At 42.2% G+C, this 12,384-nt stretch overlaps 1 protein-coding gene across 3 annotated transcripts in view; it reads right to left on the reverse strand.

The window, feature by feature from the left end:
* Positions 1–12,384, reverse strand: part of ZNF385D (zinc finger protein 385D) — a 485,067-nt gene that overhangs the window by 141,837 nt on the left and 330,846 nt on the right. For all 3 annotated transcript variants that reach the window (XM_085630469.1, XM_085630470.1, XM_085630471.1), the window contains one exon: positions 4,652–4,817. In XM_085630469.1, the coding sequence (XP_085486595.1) occupies positions 4,652–4,817 (166 nt within the window). The remainder of the gene's footprint in view (positions 1–4,651; positions 4,818–12,384) is intronic.

Genomic DNA, 12,384 nt, shown 5'->3' on the forward strand with positions numbered 1-12,384 from the left:
GTGGCATGACCCACGCATGTAAGGGACTTGGGGACATTGGAGCTCACTGCAGAGCACAGACAGTGCTGTCAGCAGCTATCTCACAAGCGCCTCCGAGGGGAGACCACAGGAGAATTTTGAGGGAGCCACAGATCGAAACACACCACCTAACAAGCATTTGCAATGCGATAGGTCTCGCATTTATAGGAGTTTGAGCTATTGGCATTGTAAATGACAATGCTCTTTATTTAAGTTTTTTTTTTTTTAAACATAAATAAAAGGCACTGTCATTTATGATGCCAATAGCTCAAACTCGTATAACTGCGAGACCTATTGCATTGCAAATGCTTGTTTAACATAGTGTGCATATGTAAAACAAGAGAGGCTGAAATGAGTAACTTTAAATTGTTACAGTAAGTACTCATTTCATCTCCCGTGGCTAAAAATCAATAAATGTGTTCTGTAATGGAACTGGTTATCGTGTAAAGCGCTCCAATACTTTCTGGTCGAGTTTGCGCTTTTAAAAAATAAACAGCCTGATGCCACATGTAAAGGCGCGGGCTGGCTGCTGGTGCTGTTGGCACCTAAGCACTTCACAGATACCGGCTGGCAGAAAAGGTGCATTGCTCAGGCAGCCACGGAATCACTTGAAAGGTCATAGCACAGACTACCCAAAGGTGCTGTGATGTCATAGGAGTGACTGTTTGTGCGCTAAGTATTCAGATAAATGTCTGAGATCTTAAAACGGTGCCCTTTGTCTTTGCATATAATGTGTAGATCTCAGACATTTCTCTGAATACTTAGTTATTATTTGGCACTGATCTAGCGCACAGTCACTCGTATGGCATCGCAGGGCATTTGTGTAGTCCGAGCTAAGACTTTTCCAGTGATTTAAAGACACCACCGTGCTGGCCAGTATGATCATCAGAAACAGGCAGGGCGCGATCTTCATGCAGTAATAATGAAAGAGAAAATAATGTATGTAGAAAAATGTCTGAGCTCTTAAAATTGTGCCCTTCTTCTTTGCATGCAAGGGTGAATGTTTATGCGTTTTGTGATCAGCCGGTTAGAAGGTGCGAGATATAATGCAAAAATATATATTAAAGGAGAGGAAATTGTGGAGTATACAACAGCATTTTGTGTGTTTCATTGCTCACGTGGAAGTAAGGAATGGACAGATGCTCATACACATTTCTTATCTTAGCTTAGAAATTAGATATAATCAGCCCTGAAGTGAAGTGTGCACGCAGCTTTTCATCCACAGAGGCTGCTCTTGGTAGGGGTTGCTTTCAGCCTTTTCTCAATATTTGGCAACATTGTTCCATTTAACATGGATGACAACTCGAGGTGTGTATGCCGAGCCTGTTTCGTATTTCACAGGCTGACACTCACTTTGCGTTTAGCGCAGTGTTCTAGAAAGTCATGTTTGGGCTGGGGGAGGGGGAGCACTGGAAGAGAGAAGGAGACATGTGGGGGGGGGGGGGGGGGGAAGTCTGCTCTTTCCAGTGGTCAGTTGTTTAACGAGGCAGCCCTACACAGGACCTTGTGAAATATGAGCAGCTGTTACAACAACCAGGAAGGGGGTGGCAAATCGTGTGCACGTTTGCGGCGGCTTTGATGTCCTCAGTGGCCGCGCGGCTCACTGAGGACATCAAAGCCGCCGTGAAAGTGATCAGGCAGTGCTTTTCAGGCTTATAAATGGTGTGCGCGCCCGGCGCACATGCGCTGTATTTGGAGGCCTGAAAAGCACTAGTTTACACTTCCAGATCCCCCTTTTACAAAAGCTCTCGCGAGAGCAGCGCTAAAGCGCTGGCTCAGGCGGGACCTAAAAAGGGGCTTGTTCTTAGGGGCAAGGGAGCACCCAAACAGCAAATATAATTTTGAAAGTCTTTGCACATGAGCTGCTCTGGTTTTCTTTACCCTTGAGGCAGTACTTGCCCTTCGTCTCTGCTCCTCTATATGACTACAGACCGCCTCCCTAACGTACTTTATTATAGGGTACTGTAGGGCATGCTATGATCAGCTTAAGTGGCAGTCCAGTCACAGGATGGCTGTACAGGGTGATAAAGCCAGCTAAGGATGCTGGGATGAAAGGGAGGCCTCCATTAGAGACGAGGAGCAGGCGCCTGTGTTTGTCCCTTTCACATCCTGCTGTCTGCTGATGTACTGTGTAGAGATCAAAGGGTGCAGGTAACTGCTGAGCTCATAGCAGCCCAATTCTGACTACTTCTCATAAGTGCCAGCTCTTTGCCTCTGGGGGCCCTGGTCAGCCCTCCCGGCACGTGCTGTCTCGGGTAAGGGGAAGCTGACCTGCTTTGAGGCTCACGCAGATTCGACACAGCTGAAAATAGCACACACTGTGCAGTTGCCTGCTTGTTGGTCTGCGTGCTCTGTTGCTGAGTGTTGATTTGAATTAAGGCCTCTTATCTCCATCCCCAGAGCGCAGCTGATTAAGTAGGCAGCTCACGCTGAAAGCGTGGGGGGGGGGGAGTTCATGTGTTGTTCAGCTGCTCTGCCTGGCGGGTCTCCCTGTGTCATATCAGCTGCTCTCACGCCTCGCTGCACCTGTACCACGGAGATACCACGTCTCGCCAAATCAGCGTATCAGGAATCGTTACAGACCCCAATGCCTCCATCTCTGAGATCCCAAGGCAAACACAACTGGGGGCAGCCTTATCTCCTGGTGACGGAGTGAGCGCTGGGGGCCCAGGAGATACTGCTTGCCACTGGAAACTATCGCCAACTAGGGGCAGCAGCTCCTCTCTCCTTGCCTCCCTGGCACTGCCCATGCTGCCCTTGGCATCAGGGGTCATGAAGCCAGAGGCAGGAGAGGAGCAAGAATGGCTGCAAGACCCTGTCTACTCTCTGTAGTTTCAACTCTTTGCCCTTCGCTTGCTCCATCAGCAATAAATTGAGGAGTAACAATCACCAACAATAGGCATTCCAGAATGTTCCTTTGTCTGGTGATGTCTGCCTGGGTTTTAGAACCTATTGTGACATCATTCGATTTGAGCTCTATTGTGACATCACTCGCTTTGAGATCTATTATGACATCATTTGCTTTGAGATGTATTGTGACATCAATCGCTTTGAGATCTATTGTGACATCATTCTCATTGAGATCTATTGTGGCATCACTCACTTTGAAATCTATTGTGACATTACTCGCTTTGACATCTATTATGACATCATTTGCTTTGAGATGTATTGTGACATCAATCGCTTTGAGATCGATTGTGACATCATTCTCATTGAGATCTATTGTGGCATCACTCACTTTGAAATCTATTGTGACATCACTCGCTTTGAGATCTATTGTGACATCACTCGCCTTTACATCTATTGTGACATCACTCGCTTTGAGCTCTCTTGTGGCATCACTCGCTTTGACATCTATTGTGACACCATTCGCTTTGACATCTATTGTGGCATCACTCGCTTGGAGATCCATTGTGACATAACTCGTTTTGAGATCTATTGTTACATCATTCGCTTTAAGATCTATTGTGACATCACTTGCTTTGAGATCTATTGTGACATCGTTCCCTTTGAGATCTATTGTGGCATCACTCACTTTGAGATCTATTGTGATATCAGTCGCTTTGAGATCTATTGTGGCATCACTCACTTTAAGATCTATTGTGACATCACTCGTTTTGAGATCCATTGTGACATCATTCGCCTGATGTCTCTTAAGGCCCCAGTGACATGCAGTTAATTACTGATGACCATCAACTGTTTGCAGTCACCCTAAAAGCAAGCAGATGGGGTCTAAGAGCAAAGTGCCAAATGCACAACCAAGAAACCACAATTCTAAAGTTGGCGTTCCTCTGCAGAGGCAGTCTTGTCCACATGGGTACTTAGAGGGCCTGACAAAGTTGGCGCTGCCCATCCTTGCAAGACATTGAGAGGCAGTGTACTACCAGGAAAGTTCTAGTTTTCTGCTGGGGTTCAGCCAGACGATTTGCCTTATCATTACGCCTTTCTACAAAAGGGTCCTTCGCAGGGTTACCGAAGCATCACTACATTTTTTATTTTCTCTCCACCCGAGTTTTCCTTCTGTTCTCCTGGCCTCTTTCTCCCTTCACCACAGAAGTATTCCTGATTTACAGCTTGTACTATATATTTTTTTTTACCTAAATCTCTAGATAGTTTAGTTTTTATTTTTCTAAACTGCAAATCTATGAGTAAAAAGGAAACCTCAGACTAGGTCGAGAGGTGAGCTCTGACTATTAACAAGTAAACTGGCTGAAGGGTGTAATTCTTTCATGATTTGTCTTTTTTATCATATTTTTTAACAGAACACCCTTGGTCTCTGCTGGATGTGGCCCCCCAATACCAGGTGCTCCCATGTCAGAAGAGGCAGAATCATCCTGGGGGGCTTCAAACCTTTCTCCAGCAGAACAAGGAGCATCAATGAAGTGCTGAGAACTGGGGTCACAGATCTGAAATGTGGCCTCGCCCCCTGAAACACCACGCAACACTCTTGCAGTGGGGCTTAGGGTTTTCATTGCTTAAATTTTGAAAACAATCTCACTTCACTTTGATGCACTTCAGTGTCCTGGGAGATGTTCACCAACTTGCAGTTCAAGCACTGGACGGGGAGAGAAAAGGTAGAGACAAACCACAAGGAAAACAAGAGACACAGCAAGAAGAAAGATGGCGTCTTGACCTGTTTTGCCTGAGCTGGTGTTGATGGCGCTGGCGGTGATGCAGGAGAGGGTGGTCTTGGCGGTGTCCTTGTTGGCGGTGGACATCCGCTGCTTGCTCTTCACAGCTTCCTGCGCTTTGAGCTTCTTGGCATGCTTCGTCCCTTTGTAGTGGGCCGCGGCCTGGCTCTACAAAGGAGAACAAAATGAACCACGTAAATCAGGCTCATTTCACAACTCTTTTTAGTGAAGCAAATAATGCAGGACCCCCCGTCCATACCCTATTCAATATCAGGGAGCAGTTTGTCCCCCCTCGTATACCGCAGCGTGAATCCACTTGATGGGAAGGAAGCATCTTTCCATCATACATTGGAAAATGGGTCAAAGAATGGACTCCACCTGACCCTTGAACCCCAGCTCACACCGATATCAGCTGCATTAGTGGGAGAGCGACACCCATATCACATTTGCGAAAACATTTCACCTAGATTTAGAGCCTGGTCTAGAGTTTGCTGGATTGCGGGTATGCTGTTCGTCTTATTACACGTCCCATAGGATATAACGCACTTGCATTAAGGCCAATGGGATATCTGTCTTGTTTGTGACGGAATAACCAATCCGGCAAACTCTAAATTAGGGCTCCCGGTTTTATGGTATTTATATTTTTGTCATTTCCGTCTGTATTTATCCATATTTATTTTTTGCAGATTTTACCTGTATTTATCTATATTTACTTTAGTTTTTGTTAAAAAATGAAGCTGAAATGTGTATATTTCTGCATTTATTTAACCACTTAATGTGCACTCGTGCCTGAACGCCTCACAGGTTTCAATGATACTACACACTCAGGTGGTAAAACATGCACTTGTATAGAAAATATGTACATTTTAGTATCAAGGTTGTGCAAACCTACTGCTGTTTAAGGCTCTTCACTAAAATCCCTATATATTTTTAATTCCCTTACCTATCAATCTGCTCGCTATTTGCCTGGCAGTCATGACTGACAGCATTTAGAACCATTCAAAAACAAGCCAATTTCCGCTTTTATCCACATTTAAAAATATATACAGACAGGAAAATAAATGTTTTTCTGTCTGTATTTATCTGTAAAAATCTGTAAAAACGGAAAACAGGGAGCCTTACTCTAAATTAAGCCCTTAGTCTTAGATTTTAGGTTTGCAAACCACAGAGTGGGGTATTTGGACAGAATATCAGAAACAAAAATATTGTGGGACAACATATCATGTCAAAAACATCGAGGACAAAAATATCGAAAAGGTAAGTTTCTAGAGGTAAGTAAAGTTTTAATATATATATAACTGCACATCAATGTATATAGATGTGAAGTTAAGAATAGTAAATCTATAATTACTTATTTGCACTCACCTTCTTGATAATTTGGTCTTTGATATTTTTGACACAATATTCTGTCCACACAATATTTGTGTGTCCGATAGTCTGTCAGTGATGCACCCTGTGCTGCGTCATCCGACAAGCAGGCTTCTTGCAAACTGCAAGATCAAAATAGTCTTTAAAGTGTGATTCATCATGAGGTCCATGTCTCATTCTGCCTAAAACACCCTGCAGCCACGCGGTTACCCACGGACCGCAATGACGTTCCAGGAGACTTCCACCAGCTCATCTCTCCATCCACACGTCCCCAGTCTACATGCGCATTTCATGATCCTACACTCATGATACAGGGCAAGAGTCAATTTGAGAAGAGGGCACTACTGAGGACTGGGGAAAGGACACTGAGAGGGAATAAAATCGTCCTCTGTGAAAATAAGCTGCAGCAAACTAAAGAACAATCCAGACTAATACGTCCCTTTTTACTGTCAGACTAAATGATCAAAACTAATATTTTGTGTTAACAAAAGCATGGCTGCATTTCCATTTTCAGTTGAGAACACAAAAGGAGTTTGGAAAAGAAAGTTCAACTAGTAAGATTTTCAAACACAGAAAGCAAGACCAAAATAAAAGAAGCTTACCTTTACTAAAAATAAAAAATAAAAAAAAGTATGTAATCAAAATGGCCAGGCAAAAAACTGTAAAGCAGAATTCATTCTGTTCCCAAAAGAGAGACAGTCAAATCCAATACCTTGGGAAAATGAATCTATATGGAATGTTGTGTAGCAATCTAATTTTTCCCTACATCTGAAATGAAGCCATGCAGAACAAGAGGCAGCGTTTGTCTACTACATTCATTCCCTTTGGGTTTTAAACATACAGTTCCACCAGTGTAATCCCTAAACTTTATTCAAATTTAACACATAACAAGCTTGTAATAACGCCAAATCTTTCAGATCTCGTCTAACAACCAGAAGTCGGTTTGTGCTATCCAGATACAATATACTTACTCACATACATACATACATACATACATACATACATACATACATACATACATACATACATACATACACACATAGATACATCTTTCCTATCACTCCCTGACTGTATGCTTGCCTCTGACCCTGTTCAGGGTTCTGCTGCCTTTTTGGCTAGATTTCTGCTATACAAATGCCACATACTTATACAACTGCACCAACAAAATTGATGATGTCAATACACACAATACTCTCTGTGTGTTGTGACCGGTGAATGCAAATTCATGGCACAAAGTGTCTTAAGGCTCAGCTTAGCCATTCACTAATCCATGGAGAAATGCTGTTGGTATAGCTGCTGTCCTGAACTAATGCTAATAAAAACAGCCTTAAGGTGATGTTTACAGGAAAACGGAGGTGGGAGGGCATTTTTGCAAGGTGAGTATGGAATTTTTGAAGAAGAGGAAATACTATTGCGCCAAAAGAAGTGAAATTGTTGCTTATATACTTTCAAGAGAAAGGAAGGAACTTTGGTGAAAGAAGGCACATTCATTGAGAAGTAAAAATTATACTTTCGAGCGAAAGACAGACTGCAGTTAAGAACAATGTGCCTTTTGAAGGAGAAGTACAAGCATTACAGAACACAGGCTTGCTAGAGATTTTGAGTTTTGCAGAAGGTTGATAAAAGAAACAACAAGGGAATGTTGGAGGAAAAAGCAATATTTTATAAAAAAACAAAAAAAACAAAGAGTGTTTTGGGGTTCAGAAAATATGTTTTAGAGTCGAATAAATGGTGGGTGAAGGCAGAAGAAAGAGCTGGTTAACGCAGGTGGAAGGGATTCTGGAGCAGACAGGAAAGTTATTTTGAAACAGAAGGCACAGCATTTGGGCACAGACTATAGGCCATTTTTATAATGAAAGAAAGACATCTTTCAACAGAAGGAAGGGATTTTGGAGCAGATGGAAGAGCATTTAGTAGTAATTGTAATCGAATTTTTATAATGTTTCATATTTATGACGAGGTACAGACGCACATTAGTGGGCGGGTTCAATACCCCACCATGGGGAAGTTCTTCATTGGAAGTTCTTTGAAATACAAAGTCACCTAACTTGGAGATGGTTTGGTGTTGTGCATGAATGTTGAAGAGCAGAAGGGGGTGGGGGAGGGGAGGTTTGAAATTAAAGGAAGACTTTATGGAACAGAAGAAAAAAAAATTAGGAACTGAAGGTGGCATTTTCAAAAACAGATGGAAGAAAATGTTGGAGCAGAAGTAAATCATTTTGAAAGTATTTGTAATACTTTGAAACAGAAGAATAACATTCGGGGACAAAAGAGTTTAATTATGAAAATTAATATAAGTATTTATAGTGGAGTACGGGTATACACCGTAGGACAATAAGGTTGGATCCGAGTCAGATCTTCAGATGCACCACTGACTATCTTAATGAGCTTCTTTTAGGTTAATTGCACGTAAGTTTATTTTAAAACATATATATATATATATATATACACACACACATATATATATATACACACACACATTTATATATATATATTTTTTTTCACTTTAAAAACCATAGGTTTCACACATGTTATAGTTAGGTGGACATTTCACTCGTAAAAAACCAATGAAATTCCCCCGTTATAGTTAGTTCAGATAACTATAACTCGTGCGCCCCAATCCACTGCTCATGACGTCACATATTACATCACTCATGACATGGTCAGTGGCATCACTCATGACATCACTGATGACATCATCCTTGTGATAAAGTGGCGGTCGCGCGAGTTATAGTTATCTGAACTAACTATAACGGGGGAATTTCATTGGTTTTTTACGAGTGAAATGTCCACCTAACTATAACATATGTGAAACCTATGGTTTTTTAAGTGAATTTGCAAGGTTTTTTAAATTCTAATTCCTAACTATAACGTGTGTGAAACCTATGGTTTTCTAAGTGAATTTGTACGGTTTTTTAAATGCTAAGTTATGTATGTATTATTATATATATTTTTTTTAAGGTTTTTCACCGTGCGCGCACCGTGCGCGCACCCCGCGATTAAAAATAAATAAATGTTTTTTTCACCCTTCGGGGTCCTTCAGGGACCCCCTGACAAAGGCTAGGGGGTCAGGAACTCTCTACCCTGCCCCCTTTTCACGTTCGCCACCTCTCTTTTTCAGTGTCGCACCCAAAACAAACAAAATGGCGGACAACACTTCCTGATTTCGACCGATTCGAATGTTGACTGACATGTAACCACCAATCAGAATTACGCTCGCGCACGGCACGGTGCGCGCATATAGATATTTATGTACTTTTAACTGCAATTTTGTCAGGAACTACTGTACAGATTGACTCCATATATGCAAACGGCTCATGCCGGACCTGAGGACTACCTCTCTGCCAAATTTCAAGTAATTCTGTTCAGCCGTTCGGGCTGTACCTTCGACTAAAGGTCCTATGGAAAATAACATGGGGAAAACGCGTTTTCGGACCCCCCTTTTTTCTCGGCCCCTGCTTGACGAATCACCCCGAGATTTTCAGGGTAGGAGCTGAGCGGAGCGCCCCATTAGTTTTGAAAATTTCGCGAGGATTCATCAACCGGCGCCAAAGTTATTCAAAATAGAATTTACAGATTTCCTATGGAAACACGGTCCTAACTATAACTATCTACTGGCGACCGCCAGTAGATAATATATATATATATATATATATATATATATATATATATATATATAACCAATCCTGCCAGTCTTCAAACAAACAGGCGCAAACTCGGTGAAAGTAAAAAAAGAAGATACATTTATTGACAAAAAGAAGGCCACGACGCGTTTCGACGGCAAGCCGCCTTTGTCACATATATATTTCTACACACACACACACACACACACACACACACACAGTCATGATTTCACCCAGAATGACAAACATACGGCGGGTGCCTCTAAGATCGGGGGTGAAACCTGTTTGTTGCACAACAACTTCAAAGAAAGGTAGGATAACTCGCGGGGCAGTTGAATGATTTTAATTGAGCAGATACGTTTCGGCGTAGTGCATCTATCAGTGCGATTAAACCATCATATAACACAGCGCATAATACGTTTAAATTACCAAGCTGTTGCTCCCATTGGTGGAACTCCAACCAATAGGAAGACAGGACAGTTTTGACTCAGTTCACTGTGGCCCCTAAGCGTTTCCCAAGCGTTCATGTCTCCTCTAAAGATAGCTCCCTAATAAGGGCCTCAATGCCCCATAAATCATCATCCTGCAATGAGAAAAGGAACAGGTTCGCGAGTCCCATTTAGAGATCAAAGCCCCATAATGCTGTCCTTCGCCTGCCGCAGGCTGTTTCTAGCAGAAATCACATGGGTGTCCGTCATAAGGAACGGCATCCTGGATTTCCATTATCCCCAACTCTGCATAGTCGACGGGCTCTGACAGCGGCGGTTCTGGCATTGTAAATAAAGCCACAGTCATGATTTCACCCAGAATGCTGATATATATATATGTATATACAGCCCTTTTAAGATTTTTTGTGTGTGTGCGTGTGTGTGCGTGTGTGTGTGTGTGTGTGTGTGTATATATATATATATATATAAATATATATAGAGAGAGAGAGAGAGTGAGAGAGAGAGAGAGAGAGGGGGGGAGAGGGAGAGAGACTCTTTTATGGATCTGTATCTTTCCGGACGAACACTGGACATCCCTATAGTAGAAGGGCAATATTTTTGGATAAAAGTCGTACAGTTCTTGATGTGCAGGGAACAATTGAAGAGAGAAGATCAAAGTACTGGAATTAATTATTTTGTGATAAGAAGGAAGGATATTTAAGAACAGAAATACCAATATATTAAAAGACAAAGAAACCTTCTGAACAAGAAAAAGCATGACTAATATTGGGGAAGGGCCATGTTTAGAAGAAAGAACATAAAGCTCCATTTGAAAACAATGTAAAAGACAAACTCTTTCTGAGAATCTTGGGATACGAAATACACAGGGCAAATTCTTTCAGTAAGGATGACGTTTGACAACGTGATTACCAAATCCCCACTCTGGCTCCCCAACATTAGCATCTTCTCTGCCAAAAAGAGCTTTCCCAGAACCTCATTAGTGCCTCAGGACATGTGGAGCTAAAACAGGGCTGCACTAGAGACATTCCGGGCTGGGATTCAGGCAAACTTCTCAGCAGAAAATTGGCATTTCAGAGCCAATGAAAGCTCTTGGCAAAAGGCTTCTTGCAGACTTCATGCGGTAAGACAAAAATGAGAACTCAAATTAGCGAGGAGTTGAGAGCTTCAAAATACTAAGCTTCATCATCCAGTTTGGCCTAAAATAGTTTTCAATTTTCAAATCCAATAACGCAGGAATGATGCCAGAAGAACCCTTATTGAAAAAGCACCAGACAAGGACACCATGAGAACCACTTAAAATAAAACAGCAATAGCAGGCATGTCAATCAGATCAAGCTAACAGACATCAGGTGGGAAAAACCTAAACCAAGTTATGAGATGTCAAAAAGCAAAACTATTAATACATTGGCAATAATGTAAGATATGAGGGATAAAATATGCCCGGCGTACATTATAAGGATATTACAAGTCACTGAGGAGCTTTATAAGATTATGGAACTCCAATGTGACTTACAGTATCCGTATCATGTACAGCAGGGGGTACTTTATCCCATATAATACATGGTAATCCATTAACATCTTTCCCACAAACCGCTTAAAACCTTGGTGCATAGCTCTTTCATATGAAAGAGAGGGCATGTTTGCAAAAATGAAGAATAGCACTCTTAATGCAAACTAAACACATCAAAAACCTGGTAGATATTTGTTGAACAAAGATAGTAGAAGCAACTCAATACAAGTCAGTTTTAATTTAAAAAAATGTTTCAAAAGCTGCAGTAGTTCGGAACGTGTAGAAACATTCAGGAAGATTCTAACTTTTCTATAATTATCTAAGGAATGCACAAAATAAACATGATTTTTCTGCTGGTCACTGTCAGATAGAAAAATAGAGTTAAGAAAGAAAAGCAACATTCCATTTTTGTTTGGGCATGGGCGGCAAACTCCATTCCGTTCGCGAAGTTTGCGGAGTTTTCTGCACTACGCGTAGCCAGTGGAATGCACAAAACTCCACGCCGCGTAGTGCAGTGGAGTTTTTCCCCCACTCGCGCTCACCAATGGTAAGTTGACGATCGTGAGCTGCCATTCTGTAAAAATTTCTACCTGAGCGGCACGAAGATCAGCGCGAGTGGCAGTTCGCGCCGCACTCCGCCGCTTGCGGAACTTCGCTGACTTTTTATGTCGTTTCGCCGAGTTATGCGTATCCGCTACTCCGCCCAGGTCTATTTTTGTTGCTTTAAATAGCTGCTCCATGACGTCACCTGCCTTTCACCTCGGCTTCTGCCCTTGGAAGTAGTA

The sequence above is a fragment of the Triturus cristatus genome, chromosome 10 (assembly GCF_964204655.1).
Source record: "Triturus cristatus chromosome 10, aTriCri1.1, whole genome shotgun sequence".
NCBI lineage: Eukaryota > Metazoa > Chordata > Amphibia > Caudata > Salamandridae > Triturus > Triturus cristatus.